This window comes from Aythya marila (genome assembly GCF_965140915.1).
Source record: "Aythya marila genome assembly, chromosome: 3".
Taxonomy (NCBI): Eukaryota; Metazoa; Chordata; class Aves; order Anseriformes; family Anatidae; genus Aythya; species Aythya marila.
Genome location: NC_139044.1, coordinates 15,671,172 through 15,696,684, shown reverse-complemented (window position 1 = coordinate 15,696,684; position 25,513 = coordinate 15,671,172). Strand labels below are relative to the sequence as shown.

Sequence of the window (25,513 nt, the reverse complement as noted above, 5' to 3'; positions counted from 1 at the left end):
ACACGTGAACTATAGCATTATATTTACTACATTTAACTAAAATGCTTTTATGTTTTATATATGCAAGAAAAGCTGTTACTTCAAAACATGATGAACTTATATTTGTCTAATTATGATGCCTTGCAATACTACACAATCAACTTAGCTAAAAGATTTTTTATGTGCCAAAATGCCCACCATTGAAAAGTACTATCATGCACCTCAGATTATTTCCATTTTGGAGAAAGGGGTAAATTCTGCAGTAGAATCAGCCTGGATTATAAAAAAATGGGTCTTTTTAGATCTTTTGCCCTCCAATGCTGTAGTAGCTGTTGTTAATATAACTGAATGTCAGATCAACACAGTGTGATACTTCCTAAGATTCTCATGAAACTCATCATTCTCATAATTTTGTAAGAACAGGTTTCTGTAAGGCAAACCATGCTCTCCAATAGTGAAGCTCTGACTGGAAGCCAAAGGCCAGTGTAAGTCACTAAATATTTACCTAATTAATGAAAGTATATTTCTAGGAAAATTGGCTGTTCTGATCAACTTCATTGATGCATATCAGGAGCAAAAGATGGGGATAGGAAGGAGAAGAGAAATTACAATAGATATATATTTTTGCTTTCTAGTCCACTTCTTTCATACAAACTACAAGAACTTAATTGCAACAGAATAGAGGCTGTACAGGTAAGAAAAAAACTAGCTGACTCTTATATACATTCATACACGTTCCCCTTAGTATAACCACTACACTGTAAAATAAAGTAAAAAAAAAAAAAAAGGAAAAAGGTCTGTGACAATTTATAATGGCTGCAAAAAAACTAAATTGGGTCTGTTGCTCCAGATGTCGTAAAACTCTCTATACCTAGCAACACTTATAACATTGAGTTTACCAAAAATGGCTGAAGAGCAGATATAGTTTGCATTTTCTATACAACAGGCTATAAAACATCACTTATCACAGTCCAGAAAGCACATATAGATGTGTTTTTATATAAACATATGTAATAACATATTAAGCGTGCATGAAAATTTCCCAATGATTGCATCTATGCCCTCTTGTTTCCTTTTCTTTCTTTTTTTTTTTTTTTTTTTTCTTTTGTGGAAATGTGCCTTATATTCCAGATTTTTGTTTGTTTGTTTGTTTGTTTGAAAATAAGGCCTCCATACTATTTTCCTCACAACCAGAAAGGGGCTTTTTGAAAGTATTTCTACATAAGTCTTCAGAAAAGCCAGCACTTTGTTTCAAATGCAAGTTTCCAATCACTGCTTCACTGCACCAGACGGCAAACTGTTTTATGTTTGCTTGTTGAATCACCATATATAATGACAGTCTTCTCTGACAATAAGACTAACTTACTTCTCAAGAAAGCACTAGCACTTTGGCTAAATCCAGAATCATAGGTAGCTTCTTTTTTCTGTTTTTATTTTTTTTCCTTTTTTTTTTTAATTTGTTTTGTTTCATATTGTGCCTTGATGTTGTAGTAATACTCCTTGCTTTATGAATGCGTGGTGCCATCATTGTCTTTCAGAACTGTTCCAGCAACATAAAGACAGGCAGAGTAAATGAAAACACTGTGGATGTTAGGGAATTTATCAGCTCCCGTTTCTGAAAAACAAGAGCACGAAATGCTTGTTTTTAAAAACAGTCTTTCCTTTCTGATTGCATTCCCTGTCTTTTGTTTTTGAATGTGCTTCATAAAAAGTAAAGTAAATAAGTTTGTATTATGTCTCAGATAAAATGAAGACTATTTCTATACAAGCGTTCTTTTAGATGTTGAGATCAGACATAGTATTCCTTATCCTTATTTTTCTTGTTTTTGTTGGAACTTTTAGCACTGTTGGGCTGTTTTTCCTTGATTACAGCCCCATTGGATTGTGCTGAGTTACTGATGTAGTTTCGACTCTCATCTACATGATACGATCCTTCGTCTCGGTTCCTGTACTTGTACATAGCATACAGGAGAATGAGGATGCACAGCGCTGCTGCTGCCACGATCCCAACTACCATGCCTGTTGTGCTGCTGGATTCACGAATCACCTCGGACGAGCCAGGATACTCCCTTCCTCCTCCTGCCCTGGTAGGATTTGCTGTAGGTAGATAATGAAATAAGGGAGAGGTTATTATTGAGTTTGCACATTGAGGAGTTAGTAATAATCTACCTGCTACTATCGTGCATAATTCTATTTGCACTCACTTGGGTCAGGCCAAGTACCCTACTCCTAAAGCATTCAGATTCGCAGCCCATTCAATTTTCGTGTCTGTTAATGTGAGTAAACAGGCTTTTAAGCAAGGAAGAGGACAGCATGGACAATCTAATTTTAGCCTTCAAAAGTATAATTTCTCCAAGCATTGTTACTAAGCAAAGAATGTCTAAATCATCTGGAATAATTAAATTTAAATGCCAGAACACTAACATCTGGGAAGAAAGAATCTCTCCCTTCTCCTTTGGCTATCTTTTGTAAAAAAACAACAACGACACTATAGTACTTATTGTGAGGACAGTGATAATAAGACATACTAGCAAATGAAATGTGGGGGGAAAATCAAATTCCCCATAATAATAAATGATAGCAACTAATAAGGTGTCTACAAATAAAAGGATCCTCAGCTATTCTTTAGCCTCCTTTCAACCAGCTTCTCAATTTCTCCTTTCCTTTTAATATTTTTTTCAAATTAATTATATTTATACTTTTATTTCTTTTAGAGTACCCTCAAGTCTACCATCTCTTTTGTAATTCACAGTCTTCCTTGAATATGGCTATGCTTTAGAGTACCTTTTCACTCAATTTCTCCCTTTCCCTCTTTTCTTCATTGACCAGATGTTCCTCCAAGCAACTGTATGTCCATAAAAAAACTCTCAAATTACACTAGACAAGGACTCAACCTTATAAAAACCCACCTCTGAGGTCACATTCTGTTCTTTTCAGTTGTGATATGAACTGAACCGACCTATGTCTTCAGACTGTGAAGTCTTCTTGATAGGAACTATTGTGTTGTCTGGCATATTTTATCTCCTTGCACAGCCGTGTGGAATGAAATCTAATTCCAAAAGGAATTTGTAGGCTAAATGCCCACAGCACACACAATGCCCATGTATCTCTCATGATTTCCTTTACTGCATTTAGCAAAAGGAGGCGAGGAAGATACTTGTACAGAATATTTTTGAGCTGCAACAGGTGGGATAGATCTTCTATAACTTATGAAGTATTATCAACAAAAAATGAAGAGACTTGGGTCTATGCAGTATTCCTCTAATTATAACAGCATTTCCCAACCCCTGAGAGGCTGCGTACCCTAGCACAACCAGCTTTGGCTGAGTTCAGGAGCAAGAAAAGAGCAGTGAGTGAACCAAAGCTTCCCACTGAGCGGTGCAGAACACTTTCATTAAGCATCCAGGCTGGCTTATAGAAACCACATTTTAAATCATTATACATGGCTGAAAATGCAGTCAATACAATATAAATGTTAACTAAGAGTACAGCTAAACACTACTTTTACAATATATTCGTAATTTCAGCTTTGTCAGCCCTTGCTACAACCAACATTTTAAAGAAGTGTATTAGAGAAGTATCTTGTTTAAGGTGCACAAAGGCATATGTCCCATAGTCACTTTTCTTTTGCATTCTAGACGTAATAGGAAGACGATGATTTTAAGGATGCTACATTAAAGGTAATGCCACACAAACTGTTTTGTCAGACAACTGCAACGAGTTTGGGCAACCAAAATTAAAAGCAGCCACTAGCTACAGACATCCATAATTGGTCTATGAATAATAAAATGGTGAAAAAGCCTCAAACCCTGAAAAGAATGAAGCTCACTGCCCATCTTGGTATTACTTGTATTGGTGATTTGTGTTCTTAATGTTAGAAAGCCACTTCCTGACAGTTATCCAACATAGGTTCAAAGAAGGTGACATTTTATTTGGCTGCAATAACAGAGGCACCACAGTAAGATGCAGGAAAACTGTCATTTGTGTCAAATAGTACTTTAATTTTTTTTTTTTTTTTCCTCTGCAAGTTCTTAGTTAATACAAGCTGATACAATTGGTCTATTCTATGACTACACAAGAGATCTTGAAGTTTCGCTTCAGAAGGCTCAAAGATTTTTTTCTCATTTCACGGTAGGTACCATCCTACTAAGAAATGGGGTCTGTCTCAAAGTAGTAAGTAACTGTATTAGATCGTGTTTCTTCATTTTAGCTGTTGTAGTAAATGGAAATCCTTTTACACATAGGTTGTCATTTATTGCTTTATAAAAGACAATGCATTGTTTCAGAACAAAGACTCCTGAGTATTTCCAGAGTGAATAAAAAATGAGACAATGTTTTATCTTACTGTACGTGGTTTCAGGAAATGAATAAAAGCAACTGAATGAATTCTGTCAATACCTGATGGACTAACAGCTGCTCTTTCTCTTTAAAGTAACAGACATTTGGGCCAAATGCCATCAACTAACTTTACAAATGATGTCCACTAAATGACGATTAACAGCTTGCTTATAGGAAAATAGTCTTTTAACACTGCAACCTGAAAAAAACAAGTAGGATATATTTTTCAACATTACCTAAACTCTTGCCTCTCACCTGATGGCAGCCTTTTATTTTTAAGAATATTTTCACAATTATCTCATTTATCCCATCTGTCTTAGGAATATTCAACTACATGAATGTTACTTAAACTTAGAACACTTTCAAAGCATCTGTTGCTACATTTGTTTGGACTTTTGTAAAAGGAGCAGTTCAGCAAGGAAAATTACTTCTTGCTATTTTTCTTCCGTTTACATTAAAATATGCATTTAACCTAGCAGGGCCTCCTGAGACAAATGAAGAAGAAAATAAGAGGAAAGTTTTACAAAGCACATGGGTTTGTCTGTTTGCATTTCAGGTGGGAAAGGCTTTTGGAGCACACGCTATAAAGCAAGTGTCCGATCTTCAGACAGGGAGGGAAAGGGCACTAGGAAAAGGCCAGCCTACACTTCCTCTGTAATCTGTGTAAATAAACAAGTCCCCAGACATCAACCCTGCTGAAACATCTGCCTTTTATTTAACCAGGACCTTTAGTTGACTAAGACAGAGATATACTTAGGGAATCTACCAGCTGGATTATTTTTTTTTCTTGAATGTGAAGAACAACTGCAGACGAGCACAACACATTATATCAGTGGAGAGCAAGCAACAATTACCAGGTTACAGGAATCTTGCTCTTCACTTGTCAACTCTTTGAGAAATGCATGATGCCACCCACTATCTTTGCAGCTGAACCAGACAGAGTCATTGGCTCCTGGAACAACAGCAGAGTGGTTTACCTATGGGTAAACCTTGGCTGCTACTTGGTCACAGTCTCTGTTAATGTCCATAGCATTAGAAATCCTATATGAAGTTTCTAATTTTAAATAAGAAGCTAGATGCTCTGGAGGTGAATCAAGATTAAATATTAAAAAGATCCCAATATTTAAGACTGAAAAGTCACAAAAAAATCCTCAAACAATCTATACTAAATTGAGGATAGTTCAGTGAAGAACTACAGAAAATCATTAGGACCGTAATTATGCTCAAACCATGCCATAAAGGTGAGAGGAAATACAAGTTATCTTGTGGTGCAAGGATCCTTTCTCAAAGCAACTGCTCTGAAGCACAAGTCTTCCTGTCAACAGCACATGAACAGCATTTTTGAATTGCCTCAAAGACCAGCTTAGAACAGACTGATTTTTAAAAGCCTATTCTACCACTTACAAAAAAGTTTGCATGAAATAATAGCAATTGAACACAGTTTAACATTGTGTAATAATGGATTAGAAAGTTATTATTCTTGACTGTACTTCTAAAGTGGTTTAAAATTTAACAGGAAAAATCTGACTATTTTCAGTGCCCAGTTTTCATTAATACTGTGAAAAGAAAATTGGAATTGCAGGCTCCCATGGTGTTTGTGAATTGAAATTAGCAGACTTAAAAACAAAACAAAAAATCCAACAAAAGGACCCCAAATGTGTTTTCTTTACATTTATATCTTCCCACTAACTGTGAATAGGAAATTACTCACAAGACAAGAATGTTTAACTACTACATTTGCAATGAGGCATGAAGGCAATTATTTACAGGACACATACTAATTTTCACTCTGTGTGCTATCATTGTAGACCTGTTTGTAGTCAACTTTTTGCAGCATTGTTGGATTCTGAGCATTCTGTTGGTTTCTGAGCTTACTGCAATTTCTAATTCTCATTAAAAAAAAAAAAAAAAAGTTTGAAAAACAAATCTCAGTTCTTCCCCTGCCAACAGGTGGGACAGATACAGCCCAATTGCAAAATCAGGATGAGCATTGGCTGTAAACTTATACAAAACTATCCTGGTCCAAATACAGGGGTATCTCAGCCTGCTGCCTTCCTACCTGTTTTCACATGATTCTTGAAAGGGGGCAAAAACTGGCTCCTCAGGGGATGCCCAGCAATGACTCAGCTGTCATGGGAGGGAAGAAGTAGGAGGTGATTCCACATGCAGCTGCTGTAGCTCAGTGACAAATTCGCATCAGATCTGAAATGGTCTATATTCAAAGGCATGAATAAGCCCTTGTGAGAGAGGTACCACAAAACTAGCTTCATTGCTGCGCATGCAATGCTGCACTTCTTAACCATTGTAACACAATGATTAAAAAAGAATGGGAGCAGAGAGCTGCATACACAACCCACAGAGACAGGGTGGAAAGGTGTGGTGTTTGTGAGCTGAGTGTCTTTGCCATCTTAAACTCATGCCAATGCATTTGCTCTAAGAAATTTGTCAAATGCTTGCTGAGTTTGAGGGAGCAAGACAATAACCTACTTTTGGAGGTGTTTAAGAAAAAAATATTACAGTAGCTGTTCTACTCTTTAATACGCAAAGCCAGATTATTTGCTTCCTAGAAACTGAAATCTTAAAGGTCCTTAGTAGGAAAGATATAATACGTTAACATGCTTCTAAAGTGACACTAATTTAGCTACTAATAAAAGTAGTCTAGCAGCGAAACACCATCTACATGTAAAAATAGTAGCCCCTTTATTAAGAAGTAAAACATTCTCTCTTTGCACTGAATGTAGTTTTAACCTCCAAGTGCAGTGATTGGCTGTATATTGACTTCAAATAATTTACAAATTCTACCAGCTCCTTAAGGTTTTGCAGGTACTGTTTTTTTGTTTTTGTTTTTGTTTTTTCCCCCCCCTGTGGTTGAGAGGTGGGAGAGTTGTTGGCTCAATCTTCTTTAAATGTCAAAATAAATCTAAAGGGAGATAAGTTGGCACAGTAGCAATTGATGGACCATGCCAAATCAATTGATTTTATAAGTTAATATGATCTGCAGAGCAGAGGGGAACATTTCATAGCTTAATAAAAAGCTTTTGTGAAAACATTTTCTGCAAAATTGAATTTAATTTTAGCCAAAATGGAAGATTTGAACCAATATATCACTTCACATATTTAGCAGTCCTCATCTCTGTGCTCTATGATTTTTTTTTTGTTAACATTTTCAGTTGTATTGCTCCTCTTTTAGCATTCCTTTCGTTTCAATATGGATGCTTTCTCCTTTTACCAGTTCAGCTGTCAGTCCTACTTTTCCCCACTCCTACATGTGACATTCATCTTTGCATCTCTGCTTCTTTCTTTTCCAAATTAAGTAATTTATCCTGTTTCTGTGTGTGTTCTGGGGAATCTCTGGTAATTTGTTACTTTGCTTCAGAAATTTTGACTGATCAGCAGAGTCAGTGGGTGGTCTAGATTTTGAATTGAAGTATTCCTAAATGGGAAAAAAATGTTCTTGCAAATAAAATAAGGAAGACTAAACAAAAATATTATACTACTACTGATAACATATTTTCAAGCTTGAGTTAAGCAATTCCAATTGTGGCAACTCAGTTAAGACAACTAAACCAGTATGTTAGTTGCCTGCAGCTTTAGCTCGCTGAAGTGTCAGATGAACACCCACCCATGTTACTACAAAAAAAACACAAAAAAACAACACAAAAGGGCAGGGGCACTGGGAACACATTTTTGGTGGCAGCTAACTGTTAGATCCTCTTCACTGAACCAAAAACTTGTGGGGTTAGTGACAATTACATTTGGGCCCCACTGAATTTAGTGAAAGCTTTGCTGTTGAGCTTAGCAGAAGCTTAGTTGAGCTTAGCAATGAGCTTAGCTTCATTGCTTGCTATTTTTCTTATAATTTCATTAAAAAATAAAGAAAACAAAACAAAACTTACCACCTAAATTAGGAATCATTTTTCTGCAAGGGAACACCAAAATGTCATTGTAAAGATTGAGGAATCCGATGTCTTGACTTACAGAGCAATGAACGATTCTTGCTCATGAAGTGATCTGTAGATGCATATACCCGCATTCATCTTTGCAAACATGGGTGATTCCCTGAATGTTCTCACTTCTTCCATTTTACTTTTCCATGATCCCTTTTCTGTAAGATTTTAAAGGGTATGTTCACAATACCCTTTAGTACTGTTTAAACCAGTTTACATTAAAACTATCCAATTCTTATATCTAGACTACAGTTCTTAACCTTAGGAAAAGTGCAGGTTTTGAAACCTATAGGCCAGAATGGTATGTCAACACAGCAGAACAAGGTTTCATTCAAGTCTTTAGATAGTTAGATTGAAATAGCCTAAGGTTAGACTATTCTGGGTCCATCCATCTTCATTACAGGTTATTTTTGCCTTGAATTTTCTCTGCTTCCATTTATGAACAATACCCTTAGAGAATACCTACTTCTCAAAATTGTCAGGATTCACCTGCTACTTTGTAGGCTGTCAAATGACACACTAAAAAATGCAACGTTTATGCAGAGGTTTAAATTAGGTCTTTGCACGTAGCTGAAAATTAGCAGCTATGGTCCTACTACTATTTATGCAAGAGATAATGAAAATTCACTCTGCACTGATTGCTAGAAAACACCAGCAAAAAGTACTGTTCATCCTTATCTCTGTTGTCTGGTAGTGGGGTAAGCAACAGTCTTCACTGCCAGCAGTCTGTTAACATGGTAATTAGTTGATAAGCTGCAGCTGGTATACACCAACTACTTTGTAACACCATATTAATTGAATTTATCAGGTACTGCAAATGGTTAGCTAGAAGCATAGAGTTCTGCTTAAACACTTGTGAGTTCCCAGTTTGAATGCAGAAAAAAATAAGCTGCAAAAAAAGCTTATGAACAGAGAGAGTGCCCCATGTCATTTAACTCAGACACACGATGCTCTGGCCTCTGACCCACTGTCATGCGTGCAGTACTGCCAGCATTCCCACTTCCTTAGCAAAATTGTATTTTCTCTGTTTGCTAGGGATGGCTGCCTCAGATTCCCATCTATCTAGTCCTTCCTCCAAACAGTATCAGAAGTAAAGCAAATTTTCTATAGAATGTTAAGGACCTGATTTTTAATATTGCTTTGTTCAAACTTGGTATAAGATGAAGCTTTGGCATAGAAACTGAGCAATATAATGTTAATTCAGACCAGTGTTTTATCTATAAACCTATTTGTAAAATATTATTTTTCTTCTAACGTTCATAAAGACAATGATGATAAAAAACCTGAAGAAAACATCTTTCCACATAGAGGTAAATCCAATGCATATGCATTACTGTATTGAGTTTACATAGCAAGGTTTTGGTAGTAGGGGGACTGCAGGGGCGGCCTGTGTGAGCAGAGCCCAGAAGCTGCCCCATGTCAGATCAGAGCCAGCTCCAGACAGCTCCAAAACGGACCTATTGCTGGCCAGAGCTAAGCCACTTGGCAATGTTGGTTGGGCCTCTGGGAGAGCTGTGCTACAGCAGCTGGGAGAGAAGAGCAAGAAGCAGCCCTGCAGCCCCCAAGGTCAGTGCAGCAGGAGGTGCTCCAGGCAGGCAGCAGCAGTTCCCCTGAGGTCTGTGGAGAGGCCCCTGGTGGAGCAGGCTGTCCCCCTGCAGCCCGTGGGTCCCACATGGAGCAGATCTCCATGCTGCAACCCCCCCCATGGGTGGAGGAGGCCCCGGTGGAGCAGGTGGATGTGGCCTGGAGGAGGCTGCAGCCCATGGAGAGCCCCCGCAGGAGCAGGCCCCAGGCCAGAACTGCAGCCTGTGGAGAGGAGCCCACGCAGGAGCAGGGGGCTGGGGGGAGCTGCTGCCCGTGGGGAAACTGTGCTGGAGCAGTTTGCTCTTGGGGGATGGACCCCGTGGTACGAAGCCATGTGGGAGCAGGTCTTGGAGAGCTGCTGCCTGTGGGAAGCCCACATGGGATCAGTTCAGAAAGGCCACAACATCTTGTGATGTATTTTTTTTTGTTTAAATTGTGGAAACATCTCACAGTGAATGCCATGAAAGCATGCCCTTATTTCTGTGGCTAAAAACTAACAATCATTATAGACTTAAAACTTCCACAAACTACTTTTCATACATTAGGATACATGTATAGAACACTGGGATACAATTTTTGTGTAACTGAAAATCTTGAATATCAGTCTTTAAAATCAAGACTGCTTTGTCTAAAAGAACACAGTCATGAATCCAATTTTTTTTATTTTTTTTTTTATTTTATTTTTTTTATTTTTTTTTTATTTTTTGGTGTGTGTGACTGACAAAGCCACTGCATTCGCTGTTAACAAATTCCTTCTGTCTATGCAATGCTTTATTCAGTCATAATCTAATTTTCTTTATTTATTTCTCTCTTTGGAGTCATTCTGGACACATCTCCCTCTCTGGTTAATGCTGGAATAGTCTGTAAGGCCAGGTAGCAAAAAGAACAGGTCAAGCTACAGCTTATATGCTAGTAACAGTGTTTTCTGTAAATTTTTCTAAGGAAATTGAGGAAGATAAGTTTCCAAGAGTTTATGCATATCTATGTGGCAAGGTAGAGAGAAAATAAGAGAGAAAGAATACTAAATGGATTGTGACACAAATCATATTCCCCAGGTAACTCCAGCAATGGAATAAGACTATATTCCTCCACCTCTGTTTGCGCTGAATGAGAGTAAAAATCTGCACTCCTCCAGCCTTGCCCACAGAACTGTGATACTTAGCTCTGACATGCTTGCCATTCACTTTCTGACTATCTCCTGCAGGGCCTGTATGCTTGGCCTTGGACTAAAATATCATTTCTACACCTGAATAAAAGGACACTATATTCACTTGCTACACATTTTGTTGTCCATGATCTAGACGAGCACTGAAAAATCAAGGAAGTTCCACTGAGGTCAATGGATATGACACACATAGGCATTTGTGAATTAGTGATGTGAAGTGCCTGGTTTGCTTCTCTGAATTCATATACCAGTCCAGATGTCCTATCGAACAGGATCATATGCTTCATCTTTGTGTGTAAATACGTTCAGAATTGAGTCACAAACAGTGTTTTACATCTTTAAAAGAATGAAAAGTAATGTGTGCTACCCCACCAGGAACACTAAGTAATGTGCCCATTTTTCATGAATGATTGTTTATAAAATAATTAAGTTTCATTGAACTACTAGAAACATTACCATCTGGTTTCATCTGTGCTGTAGTGATATCTAACTCCAAATGAATGAGCACATAATAGCAATACAAATAATTATCAATTCATACATTTCTATGAACTATCTTTTCATGTTGTATGCATACACCTGAAAGATGGCTTTAGGTACTGCCATACAAATAACAATCCCAGTATTTACACTGTGAATGTTTACGATTCATATACATATTATAAAAATTAAAATCTTCAACTTTGGCAAGAATTAAGTGGAATATGAATGCACTCTCAAACTTTATACACAAGAAACTCTGTTCATCAGTTGTGCACCAGTGGATAAGGTTTTCTACAAATTAGTACAGAGCTTTGTATGATTTATAGAAATGGTGTCGATATTTCTCACCACTCATAGAGTCGCTGATATTACACTGATAGAAAACCATTATGGCTCAAGAAAAAAAAGTCAGCCTCTAATTTCCATCCATATTCTAAATTCTGATATGTTCATATCACTATGATTGCAATTAATACAACTTGGAAAGCATTAGCTTTCCAATTAGATTAGAGATGTCATCTCTAGGCTTTGTATTAAAACTTTCTTTGAATTAAATATGTTCAGCAAGGAATGTATAGCGAGCAACAGCTGCATCCTGCCTTAAAGTGTGCTTTAAAAACAAAGTTTAAAATAATTTTATTTTGTTCATAAATCCCCTGTAGTAGTTCAGGCTACACAAACGAATGATGTATGAGAGTATGAACATGTAGACAACTACCAAAATTACAGAGAATCCATTTGAGGAATTAGAATTCTCTAAATTATTGAAAAAATATTTATGAGAATTAAAGAAAAAAACCCTTTCAGCACGTGCCATTGTTTTCAGCAGCTCCCAACATGAGCAACGTACATGTATATTGGCTAGGAAAGCTAGGAATGGCTAGAGAGCTACAAGTTTAGTCAGTGTACTTATGTTTCAATGACATGGCTGACAAAGAGTAGAGATCGCTGTTGATACAACCAATTAATCATCATTTTTAACCTAATTTACTTAGATAATTAAAAAACTACATCTTTCTGATCAAATTCAGATGAAAAATGCCATATGTGTAATTTGCAGTGACAGACAGGAAGAGCTAAGACTGTTGTTAAAAAAAAAAAAGAAAAGAAAAGAAAAGAAAAGAAAAGAAAAAGGTGTTCATTTCACAATAAAAACATTTGGAAAAGTGCTACATTTGCTTTCTGATGATTTGGGGGGTGCCTTCTGATTTATAAAATTAAGTAAACCTGACAATTATCTTAACTTCACTTACAGGAAAATTAATGTATATTTGAAGTCTGTCAGTTCCTTTATTCTACATGCTATATGCACGTCGTACGTGCCACTCTATCCCAATTCTAACATTTGAGAAGTTTGCAAATAAAACCACGTAATTTTCGCTCTGTAGCAGTTCATGCAGACACATCTTTACGTATTTCAGCTAAGCATTTAAAGAAGCTGAGTCAAGGCAACCCAATGATCTTTCTAATACTGAAAATACATATACAACTACAGGATAATTGGAATGAGGCACAAATATTCCCTTTTTGTCTCAAGCCATAGTGACCACAGTTGCCCTGTGAATTAACTGTATTTTTTTTTCAGGTCCTTGCACAACAGATTCAATGAAGTGTAGTTGCACAAGTAATACATTATAGTAATTTCTGACAGAAAAAGAAGAGTAAAACTTCTATAAATAAGCATAAAGCATTCACATGCCATATTTCACAGCTCTGCTCATTAGAAAAAATAGGTATTAATTCAGGGACCAAACCTAAACCATCACAAAGTGTTTGAGAACTGTATGGTTCCTAGCCACCTCCATCTGTCCAATACATGTCATAACACAGCAGGGGGACATACGCATGCAGGAAGCAGTTTGCATGCAAAATCCTGTAATATTCTGCTTAAAGGAAAAAGCCTTCCCCAGAACAGTGAACAACAGTCTCTACAATGTACTGTAAGAAACATCAGAAGTAGTGACTTGTTTCCTGTTTCTTGGCTGTACTGATGCTTTGCAGATTTATGAACATTGCCAATTGTTGTCTGCAATGTAATATGCCAAGCCAGGGTATAGGAAAATCAATACATGCTCAAAGATCAGTCTGTAAGTATCTATACTGTTGGTTCTTACATAATAATGTGGGAAAATATCTAATCCCATTACTCTCTCCAGATCAAGAATCAAGGCTAAGACAGGTACCTAAAACACCAGTTAGTATACAGCACTGAAATTTATCCTATTATTGCCCTGTTTCCCTATAGAACAAGTACAGGACAAGGTCTGACACCAATCAAACACTGCCCTGGGAAGTAGAACCCAAGAGTTGCCAGACAGGCAAATATTGATTAAGAGACGATGAAGTATTTATTTTGGTTGCAACACATGAGATTCTGTTGATAAAGAGACCCTTGTCTGAACCTGACAAGTAGTTTGGTTTGTTACTAAAACACTATCTGTTCACTTTGAAGGTTGTCTGCTAACGCTTTCAAGACTAGCAGATACCATATAAATGCTGGCTATGTTCTTAAAGAGTGCCAAATCCTCTACCCATCCCACTTCTGCCACGGCCATCTGGACAGGTTTTTCAAGCTAAATTCTAACTTAAAACTTGGTTGATTCCTGAGTTTGAGAAGGATTTAACTGTAATTTGCAGGGAAAAAAAAAAAAAAAAAAAAAAAGCACTGTTTGTGTGTATGCTAAAACCTGTAAGATTTATTTCACAGTCCAGATTTCCCTGCCTTTAAACTCCATGACTTCACTTAATGTAGGCCAATTTGGATTTCTGCATTTTGAAACATTTCCATAGCCACAAAAGAGACTAGATAATAGCTGACAAATAAAATACCAGGCGGTATAGCTGGAGCAATTAAGCAGTGTAGTACACATGCTCACTGCAACTCAGCAGAAATCAGAGTTCTGTACAGAACTCAGGAAAGGCCGGAACAGCACTCCGAACATGCAGAATGGCAGTTTGTCCACCCGCAGTTTTATAGCTCTTCAGATAAAATCAGTAAAACATCCCAGGCTGTCTTTTTATTGGACAGGTTTCCACTAGTAATTTTCATAACTTGTCTAAAAAATGAAGAAGCTTTATTATTTCCTCTATGACGTGAAGCTGATGAAACAAAATGTTAATATTATTTTTAGCACAGTTATTAGTATTTAGAGTAGGAAAGAGAAGGTGAGGAGACTATGAAAGCAACACATGCTGTCTTACCACACAAAACATAATGCAAAGTATGTTGACTAAGTTTCGCATGCTAATAAATTTGTTATGACTTCATCCAATTATGGCATGTTAAGCAGTCACAATGAAATCTGCAATTATAATTTTTGTGACTTTATGTTCCAGACAAGTTGATGGGATTGCTGCTTAGCAGCTCCCAGTCTGGTCTACATTTTCATTTCCCATATGAAATTTGTTGCAAATTGCATCTTTCCCTTTGTTCTTCGGAAGATGGATGCACAGAAAGCAAAGCTTGTGGTGGCAGACCAAGACTTGTTAGCCAATACGAACTGTATTTATTCTAGAAAAGAAGCCCTATTTTAAGCATAAATCTTGTTAATCAGTACAATTCAGCTAATTAGTGATAGCTAATTTCTATGATTTATAGATCTACCATATTCAAATGGTTTGTTGAATAGGGTTTCCTTCTGAGTGGAGATCTTGGTTTAGAAATAGACATATTTTGGGCAATCCTCATGTAAATGTACACTTATGGCTCTATCAATAAAAATGAATGGGCTCTGGCCATCCCGTAAACATATTCTTGCTTGAAAACGTTGACCTGGGAGCAATGAGTGCGCTGCATGAGTATGCTGTATCGTCTCTTGTACTGGGGCAGATCCCTTCCCTGAATGACCATCAAGCAGTAAGAGCAGAAATCTAATGGAATCTCACTCTATGGCCTTTCAAATGAAAACGTAATAATAAAATTAACGATTTGGCCTTCTAGAAGTCTCTGTTAGGAAACACGAGCTTCACCAGTATCAGCGAGAAGACGAAGGAGTGGCTATGGGGAGGCAACTCTGGTTTCTGAAAAGGTTTAAGGGGGAAAAGCTAAACTGATCCATGGGAAGAATTTAAATGGAGGGACATATCCTTTTTCATCTCCCATCCCAAATGAAAAGAAAAAGAAATAATCTGTCACTGTCAACAATATTATGTTTTCCTCGCTTAAGTTCCAGCCTATTAGGAGAGCATGGAGACTGCAGTATTATTCAGATGGTGCAGTGTCTTATTGCTACAGGACTATTTATTAAGAAAGCTTATTTGTAAGACTAAGTGAATAAGACTAAAACAGCTTACAGGGAGACAGATATGCAAGAACTTATGACTTCACCAACCCTTTTGGTTCGTGTTGTTTTAAATATGAGAAAAGGACAAGGCCATTGAAGAGGGAGGCAAATTAATAGCTTTTAAGAGTTAAGAGTGGGAGGACAAGTGACATTTTGATGTGAAGAATGACAGATAAAATGATCCAGACAATTGTGTTTATGGAGAACATAATTTTTGTGCCAATCCATACTTTTTTTTTTTTTTAAAAAAAAAAAAAAAAAAAAAAGCAGTAGCAGTTGGGATCCAAGAAATGAAACAATAAAACCATTCTCAAATAAACAAAAATGAGAAGCGTAGCTGGGTGATGAATGGTACACTAAAACAGGAAAGCTAATGGCAAGGCTTTGCAGGAAGACTAATATTCACATTCCCCTCTAGACTCCAGTTTGGTCAGAAATGATAACATCATTTCACCCCTCCCACAGCCAAATGTAAATGTATCTATTGAACAGCAGGGCTTGAGTTAACTAAAGCTAGAACACAATTAGCTTGGATGAGCTCAGAACCATATGAGCTACTGCAATGACATATACAGGAAAAGACATAATCTTACTGAACTCAAGAATTTGAAAATAAAGAAAAAACAGAAAAAAAAATCTTTGAAATTAATTGTCAAGCTTTCAAAAAATGAATTGTCATCACAGTTCCCAAATATCTAGCTCATGATGTCTGGGACTTCTGCAAGTGAAACATCTTCCTGAGAGATGCAAGAAATGTGTAAGGTAGGTGTATCTGGTGCTACTCAGGTGTAAGAGTGTTCATTGCATCTTGTGGCAGTTTGGAAAACACTCTGAAACCTTTTTACTGGAAAGGATAAAAAACTTGACTCCAAAATATTCTCATCAAACCCATAAATATCTTGGTTCCTGGAAGAGCTCTAATGACACCCTGAAGGTCAATCAAAAATTGAGAGAAGTCATATACTTCTCTTTCACTTAAATTTAAATAAATAATATTTCCATGATCTTATTAGGTGTGTCACACCTAATAAGAGAACTCACGCATCTGCATTTGAACCAAAATTTTCTTTGTCTTAAGGCTATATAGAAATAGCTCCTGCCCCGACTTGAGTCTATATATAATAACTTGAGACTATAATAACAACTCAGGGTCTTAGTTATTATTTGCATTAATATACTGCCCAGTCTCAAATTTCACTGATATCTACTTTAACTAAATATGTTAGTACACAACAAATCTATCTTAATTCTTTTATTATTAAGTACTAACTTCTTAATTCTTTTAAGTACTAAGCCCTAACAATTGCAACATCTTTCTGCTAAACGAAGGTGTCTCTATCATGACAACAGAGTTACAGGGGCCCCAGACTGCCTGTCCGAGTCCAGCCTTAGGTCCTCTGGTAAGCTATAACCCTGCTCAGATCATGACTACCAAAAATGCCTTCTCAGCCATTGTCTCTGACAAATATATGGCAAACTGTCCCTCTCCACTGACACTGCCACGTGTATAAAGGCCCAGATTCACCATATCCACACTATATAAGAAAAGACTGTCCCTCCAAATTTCTGTGGGATGGGAGCATGCAAATATGAAATAAAGTAGTAAAAAAGTTGACTAACCTAACCCACCTGAGCTCGGCTCACAGGGATCGATGTCCTCGTCATCACTGGGACATTCAGCTGAGGCCACCAGGATGTCATCTGTGGTCTGTGAAGAAAATAAAAGTCAAATAGGTATATTTTAATTGACTTAACATGTTCTAAGATTCTCACTGGCTCTCCTTTTATGCAAAGCCCAGAGCATTCCAGACTTAATATTTAATGGCACAGTGACACTCCAACTCTCTGTTAATGGGACTTTGCTTTTCAATTTGCACTTGTCAGTTTTTAAACGAACTGTGTTAGATATCTATTGCAAGCTCTTAAACATAGTATTATTTATTTATTTATTTATTTATTTTTTGTAAAACAACAGAAAGCAGAAGGACAGAATATGTATATTGTGGCTGCTGGTCTTCCTTATCTCCAGTGTCTCTACTAGGATATTACTGAAAACACTAAGAGCATTAAAATACAGGTCAAAATATTGAACTGCCTGCAGCTGTTAAAACTATCAGAAATGTAGTGATGTTTTCTCCATTGATTGCACTTGCTTTCTCCGATACAGAGGCAAAAAAAAAAAGGAAAAGAAGCAAACAAAACTGTCATTAAGTTAAAGCCTCTATTCAATTAAAAGAAAGTCAAGGAAAAAAACCTGTAATAAATACATGCAGTGTTAGAAAGTACCAGTTAAAGCATTCTGTTGTCTTGAATAAATGATGTGTTGCCCATGTGTTGAGGTCAGAGGGCTTCTGTCCAAAATTAGCTTGGACAGTTCTTTGTACAAAAAATAAAAATAAACAAATAAATCAAGACAAAAGAGACAAATGATACAACCCGGAGCACTGTATAGAAAAGAAACTGGGGATTTCTATCTACTTTTTCTTATAGTGCAAGAACAAGAACATATTCAACGCAACACAGAGGCAATCAATCTGAACCTGATAAAATGAAATACCTCTTGTTCAAGTCACCTCTGAGAACAGGCATTTAGAAATATAATAAGAACATCTACAGTTATTAGGGGAAATAATAGCAGGGAAATATAAACTGTCATACCCCTGATCATTTCTCACGCAATTACTAATGAGGTTAAGAAGAAGCTTTTCCTATGGGTAAGATATTTCATAACTGCCCATTTCAAGCTTCCCTTCACCTCACTGATGGAAATACACAGAGAGAATAGGAAGACGTGACACTGAAACATGTGGCTAAGGATATAGATGACAAAGAGCCATTCTTGATTTCCTGTTTGATATATATTCCAACAAGGATATACAAATCATTTTGCTCAATGTGAAATAACATTTTTAGATGTTTGTTTGCATGCGTATAGGAGAAAGACCTAGGGTACCTCAAAGTTTTACCTCATCAGTTTAAGTCTGAACATGTGAACATTATATTTCTAAACATTATGGCCAAAGCTTAAACAATGTTGTTTATTATTATTCTCCTAACTGAAGTTTTAAAGCAAAGCACATTACACTAATAGGCTTTTCTTTGTCATGCTTCAAGAATATTAATGAACACATGCTTTCAGCATTTCTGTGGGGTAGGAAAGTGATACAGAAAAACATTCATTAGTATGTGAAATACAGCAAAGCAAAGCCTGTTATAATAATATTGTATTTTACAGGTAGAAAACTGAAGCATAATATAATGAAATAACTTGCTGAAGGTAATCAAAATGGCTATAGACAACAGCTATGTTTTGTTACAGTTCAATGCCATACTCACAAAAATCACCATTCCTTATAGTTGGGAAGATTTATAACTAGGGAAGGCCACTCTGTAAATCTGTAAGGCTGCCAAAGTAAGCTGGCAGATTTGGAAATGATAGTTTAAACAAAATATGTTTTCTAGTTGTCCATTCTTTCTTGCAAGTAGAAAAACTGATATAACAGAAGTCAGCTGCAAACATCTTGAATTTCTAATGTCCATTTCCTTCCCCCAAAAGACAACCATTTAAGCTTAAAAATCAATATCTATTTAAAAATCAACCTCTGCTTGTGTTTTTTCTGAAGTACAAATAAAAAAGAAAAATTCAGGTAACCAGCTAATAAAGCCTGCGCACAAAAAGTTAACTCTATACTTTAAAAGCCACTTATAATAATAAAACATGAAAAAGTGCAATGCATCTAAAAAACGATTTCAATTTTGTCAGCAAAATCAGCGTCATATTTTTCCTTCTGCCATAACAATGGAGATGATACTATTTTATGCAAGTACCATTAAAAAGAAAGCATCATACGCGTACCTAACAGTCACAGCAGAAAATGATTTTCTTTAATGTCTACTGGTCTAACGGGAATTTTGTGTAAGGGTGCTTTGGTACATGCATGGATGTGTAAGTCTGTGACCCTTGCAACTTAAGCCAATTGAGGTGAAATGACCAGAAAGAGTTATAGAATGACTGCAGTGTCTCTAGTTATTCTTTATATAGGATAGTATAGTTAGAATTTACGTAACTTAACTATATTTGTTCAGTTTGCACTGCGTTCAAAATTACCAGAAAATAACTACAGGAACATCATATGCTTTAAGTACATTAACGTGAAAGATACTTTCTTCAGTTACTTATAAAAGAGAGGTCAAAACTGTCTTTGTAAAGTGACACTAATTCCAATGTTATCTATGGACAGAGTGTGCACGCTTCTACAAGAACAAAGGGATGTTCTTGACAGATAAAAGTGTATGTACATTATGGATAAAGAGATGTATATCTCCTTAAGTAAGTCTGAATATTGCATGCCAAGAAAGACCTCGTTCATGTCTCTGAGTGAAATAAGGTATGTTTCAAAGTCAATACTAGACATAAAAATTGATTTTGTTGCAAACAATAAAACAATTATCATTATTTGAATAAGAAGAGAAGGGATAAGATCATGTGATTTTTTTTTTTTTTAATTTTTTTCCCCAGAATAAAGGCAAATGAACAAAAGGTAACTGAGATGGTAGTGACTAAACTACACATAGAAGTCATTAGACTGCTTAACACAAAGTAAAATGGGATTAAGAATTCACTGAAACACTAGAGAATATAAAGAATACATAAGTTACAGAAATATTATGGGCTAGCTATCAGACCGCTTTCTCCAGAAGAGCTCTGACTGACAGTAACTTGCACAAACAGAAAGAAGGATTTAGACCTAAGTGTCTCATGCAGCCAAGGGGTATAGAAAAAGAATGCAAGTCAGAGTAATATGCTTTATTTACTGCACGTTATATATTCTTCATGCTTTTTAATTTGGATGGGAAGATTTAAAGTAAAACAGTTTTCCTAAGCGAATTGCAATTGTTGCTAGCTCTATGGCTAATTTCCAGGACACGGTTCCAATAATTCTCATTAATTGAGGAGTTAAAAGTCAGTGGAAAATCCCTTATTTACAGCAAGTGACTAATAGGGTGAGATCCAACTGGTATTGTCATAATACAAGATCGGATTAGAATGTCTCATGGGAGAGTTTTTTTCAAATTCCTTTAAGAAGTGATAATCTAGTTGTAAGAGATTGAAAATAAATAAATAAATAAAATAGCTGGTGCACAAATGGAAGGCCAAGCTGGATTTTTTATTTTTTTTTTTTTTTTGATTCTATCTTCTTTTCTTTGTATATTTGCAGAGCATTTCAAATTCATTCTGTGGCTGTGGCTCTATGACTTGAAATGCAGCCCACTGTAATACATGGCTTCTTAAAAAGTTGGACATCTGTTCACATTTCAAGAAAAAGGATGATAGGAAATGCTTACAATTAATGTGCCAATATAAAAAATGGATAAAAATCACATTTTCTAAAGCTACAAGTCACTACACAAAGTGTTTTCTGATAATCATTCATGGTTGTGGCCCCTGAAGGAATAAATCTTACATCAGTCAGGTCTCTTAGCAAAAAAATAAGGAGTGCAGGATTTGTCTCTTAGCCAAGGGAGTTGAAAATATCACCAATCTGCCACCCTGTCTGAGGAGGGAAATGCTGAATATTTCAAGAAAGCTCCTGGCCAAATAAAAAAATTATGCATGTAGTCATGGCTTACATAGAGGTGAAAGGCTGTAGCTGTAGATACATACCAAGCTGCCTCAAAGGCAACAACCACAGGTTCAGTAGTGGTACCAGAAATTGCAGTTGTGCCCTTTGCATGCTACATCACTAAAATAAATAAATAAATTGCAAGTGAATAAACAATACAAGAAACTTATTTTTTGATTATTCAGTATTTGCATGTTGGTGTAAATATATGCTATCTTGTTCAGTTTTTATGTATGAAGCCTGTTAAACCTGCCAGTACTAGAGAAATGCGATCTAAAAATTAAGTCGCCAATCTGAATCATGCATTCATTAACAGTATAATGGATCCTGCATATTTTCTCCTAGAAATCCACCAGCTTTCTTTTAAAGCATAGCACCCTACAGCTACCCTGAATATAGTTTATTCCTTTCTTATTCAATAATATACTTTATCCCATGAGAACTGCAAGTAAATTGAAATTACACGATAGTTAAAAACTAGTAGTCCTAAATTATTATATATGAATTATAGACAGCATAACCACTTGTGAATACTGTTTAAATTATTTTTGGATTAGAACTTCAGCTATGTAATCAAATCTATTCTTATTTATTTGTACAGCTGGGGTACTTACTGACATCAGCCAGGCACCGTTGTGCATGGTGCTAAAAGGAGCAGGGAGGAAAAGGCTCTGCTCTGAGTTTACTGTTTAATTTAGGGGCAGATGCAACAAGTGAGTGCAGAGGAAGAGAAGGGCTGGGCAAGGACGCTACTGTGTCCTTGTCCTTGTCCTGTGTAAGCTTTAGCAGTAATACAGGTTAGCAGTGTACCTCACTAGCAGATTCTCCAAAATGACTCTCCAAAACAGCAGGGTGGTCAGGAAGAAAGGAGACAGAAAACAGCCAGGCAGAAGCCTGGCCAAGGAGATACTGTGAACAGATGGTGCCTGAAGAGCATTGCCCAAAGAGGCTGTAGAGCTTCTTGGAGGAAACCGGCCATACTTAGAGCAGTGTGAGGAGGTGATGGCAGCCCAAACATTGTGGGATGAAGCAGGTAGCACTGAAAGCTCAGTGGGGAAGGGATGGGAGCATGGACCATGGAAGTGAGAAATTAATGGTAAGACCAAGATAGTAAAGAGGGACTAGGTGGTACAAGGGGGTGGATATGTAGTTCATATAAACAGACAAATTATGTGAGGTTTAATGGGTAAATTAATTAATGACTGTTGATAAATGACTATCTGAAAACATATTTCAGATGCAGGACTAGGAAATTAAACATCCAGTTCTCCTCTCCTTTCCACCAGTTCTTGGTTACCAGCTTTGCTTAAATTATTTCATTTTTCCTCCTGAAAAAGTTTATTCAAATACTTGCTATTTAGTTCAGTGAGAATCAGCTACCACTGACATTTATATGCAGAGATGTGCTTCAGCTTAGTAGAATAGTATGTAGCTAGAGCCACAGCACAAACAAAGGAAAAAACAACTGATACACACCTCTATATTCTTAATTAGCTGTGGCAAACTTTTATTAAAAAATATGGTTCATGTTGTATTTACAGAAGGGAGCTTGGAAAAGTAATTTTGTACTCATGCATTGGACATATTAATTTCTGAGGCAGTGAGAGATGTTCCTAAAAAAAATTTTAAATCTCATATATATATATATTCACATATTCATTTTTTTCCCCTTATTTTTTCTTTTAAAGGAAGGATTAAAATAACCTAAACCAATGGCAGAAACCAACAGGGTATGAAAAATCACAAAAGCATTCATGTGGAAAAAAATCAAATTTCGTTTTTGGGACTAAATTAGCTACACAATTTTCTAGCCAAGGCTATGTAATATAAAATTAATTTGCTGTGTATGGAGCAGATTTGTATGTCTGGTTGTTGAGACAGTTGTAGTAAGAAACTCAAATACGTCACATTAATCAGTAGTACTCTTCAGCTAGCTTCTCCCTGGTGTTAATAAACCCCTAGTGCACAAGGCAATTTGCTGGGAAAGATACTACAGTGATCTAGGAACAATATCATCTCTTAAATGGCATGTCATTTGGAGAATTGCCTTTAAATTTGTATTTAACCTGCTATAGGTTAAACAAGTACATGTGCATCAATTACTGCTCATCCACACACTTCAAGGAAGTATTCTCTCAGTGCCATGCTGCTGAAAAAAAAAAAGTTATTTCTGGACTTGGACATTAAAATGCTAATATTTCTAATATTTTTTTTTGCAAGCTATGTACTCGCAAAGCTGCTTTGTTATTTATTATTTTACTTTTTTATGTGGACAGCTAGCCAGGCAGCACTCTGCATCAATTAAAACAAACAAACAAACAAAAACAAACAAACAAACAAACAAGTATTACTAATTAAAAAATAAACAAAATTTGGCCTTTTGAGGTCATGTCCCTCACCTCCTGCACCATATGAATAATGTTAGTTTCCCAGATGTAGATTAAATAAAAATGCATTTATTTTATTTATGAATGTCTCTTTTCTTATCCCCTTATAAAAACATACAAGGAGCTGCTGTCCAGCAGATTAAAGCAACTGGTTTTCCTCTCTGTTTCCATCCTTATTAGGCAACTACTGAAAATGTGAGCATCGTCATTAATGATGGCCGCCTCTGCCATATTTAAAGGACTTGAAAGGAGACCCTTAACATTGCACTCACTACATAATAGCAAGAACTATTCTGGACTTCCCTTCAAACAAGCTGATCCAGTATTAGCTATGGTTCTTGGAAGCATAACAAGTAGCAAGGACAACAAGTGGTATGGAGTATGGGAGTTACCATTTCTGAGTTTTCAACAGGAGGAATTAATTAATTTATTTATTTATTATAGATTCATTACTAGATCCAAGTCTTATGTTATGGCACAAGGTTTGGTATTTATAAAGAAAAAACCTGATGCTTACCATGAATTTTGGATTACTGCTTCAAAATAGTGATTGCTGTAATGAGGGTGAATTGTGCACTTTTCACATATGCTCAACATCAAGGCCAACTCATGTCATAAAAACCTTGTGGTATGTATTGCATGAGAAGCAACATCAGCATCATCCACACTTGCATTGCTAATGCCCTAAACCTGTTTTGCAGTGCCAGAAAAATGGGCAAGCATTTGACTTCTTTCCTGAAAATTGTATGACATAGTCTTGCTCATGATTGATGCAGACCTACAGGTACAATAAAAAGACCAAACTGTCTCTATCCCTTGTGCCGGAGATATTGGAGGGGGGTGGTTGGCTGTTAATAATCAATGTATGCGCTCAGTACCATGTCTACATTGCAATCTTTTCTCCATCCTGCCCACTCCCTCACTTCAGGAGAGGGGTTGGTTACAAACAGATGCTCACTTCCCTCCGTGCCCTTGGGACCTGGGGACTGACCCACAGCTCATTCTGCCCCCAAAGCCTCAAGAGAGCTTTACAAGGTTGCAGAAAGGACTAACCCAGTGATTTCAAACTGGAGAAAGAAACACAGATGAAAAGATATGGCACAGGTTTCAACTTTATCCTTGAAAGTAGATATTGACATGCAACATGTCAGCAAACAAATCACTGGCACCTAATTGTATAATACCTCATATATTGTTTATACTATTCCACTTGTTGAAGCAGTCATGACTTGGATGTAGAATGGTTGAACGAATAGTCACATTACTGCTCTCTCATCCAACTTTTAGATTTGCAATGTTGTAATATTTCTGTTTCCTGAATTTTCTTGCTAATTTTAATTCTCCGATTACAAGTACTTCTGTCACAGACCATACTGATGAGAAGCTGTGCTTCTCTTCAATATAACTTTTCATACATGCTTTCCCTAGGTAACTGAAACAGCTTGAGACCAAGGGACGGGAATTCTATGAACTCTTTAAAAGTCACTTGGGCTTTCTTTCTCAGGTTCTCCTCAGGACATTCATGTTCTTCTCTCATAAACACTATACTTCATTACAAAACAATAACTATAAAAATGAAGTTTGATGTTTTTTTGTTTGTTTAAATTTACACCTAATCTAAAATACATGGAACAGAATGTGATTGATGACATGCAAGTGTTTATTTTCTCTTAGGCAAGAAATTAATTTTGCCTCTGAGTTTAAGACAAATGTTTCTAGGCAT

The 25,513-nt window shown here is 36.5% G+C and overlaps 1 protein-coding gene across 6 annotated transcripts in view; it reads right to left on the bottom strand.

Moving 5' to 3' along the window:
- Window positions 1-1,560: 1,560 nt before the first annotated feature.
- The window catches only part of NRXN1 (neurexin 1), a 715,037-nt gene continuing 691,084 nt past the window's right edge, over window positions 1,561-25,513 (bottom strand). For 4 of the 6 annotated variants that reach the window (XM_082756025.1, XM_082756021.1, XM_082756022.1 and 1 more), the window contains 2 exons: window positions 17,409-17,487; window positions 1,561-2,076 (listed from right to left, as the gene is read on the bottom strand). In XM_082756025.1, coding sequence (XP_082612151.1) covers window positions 1,769-2,076; window positions 17,409-17,487 — 387 coding nt within the window. In that variant the 3' untranslated portion in view covers window positions 1,561-1,768. Of the gene's footprint in view, window positions 2,077-17,399; window positions 17,488-25,513 lie in introns of all 6 variants that reach the window. The other 2 variants (XM_082756020.1, XM_082756023.1) reach the window with 1 other exon arrangement.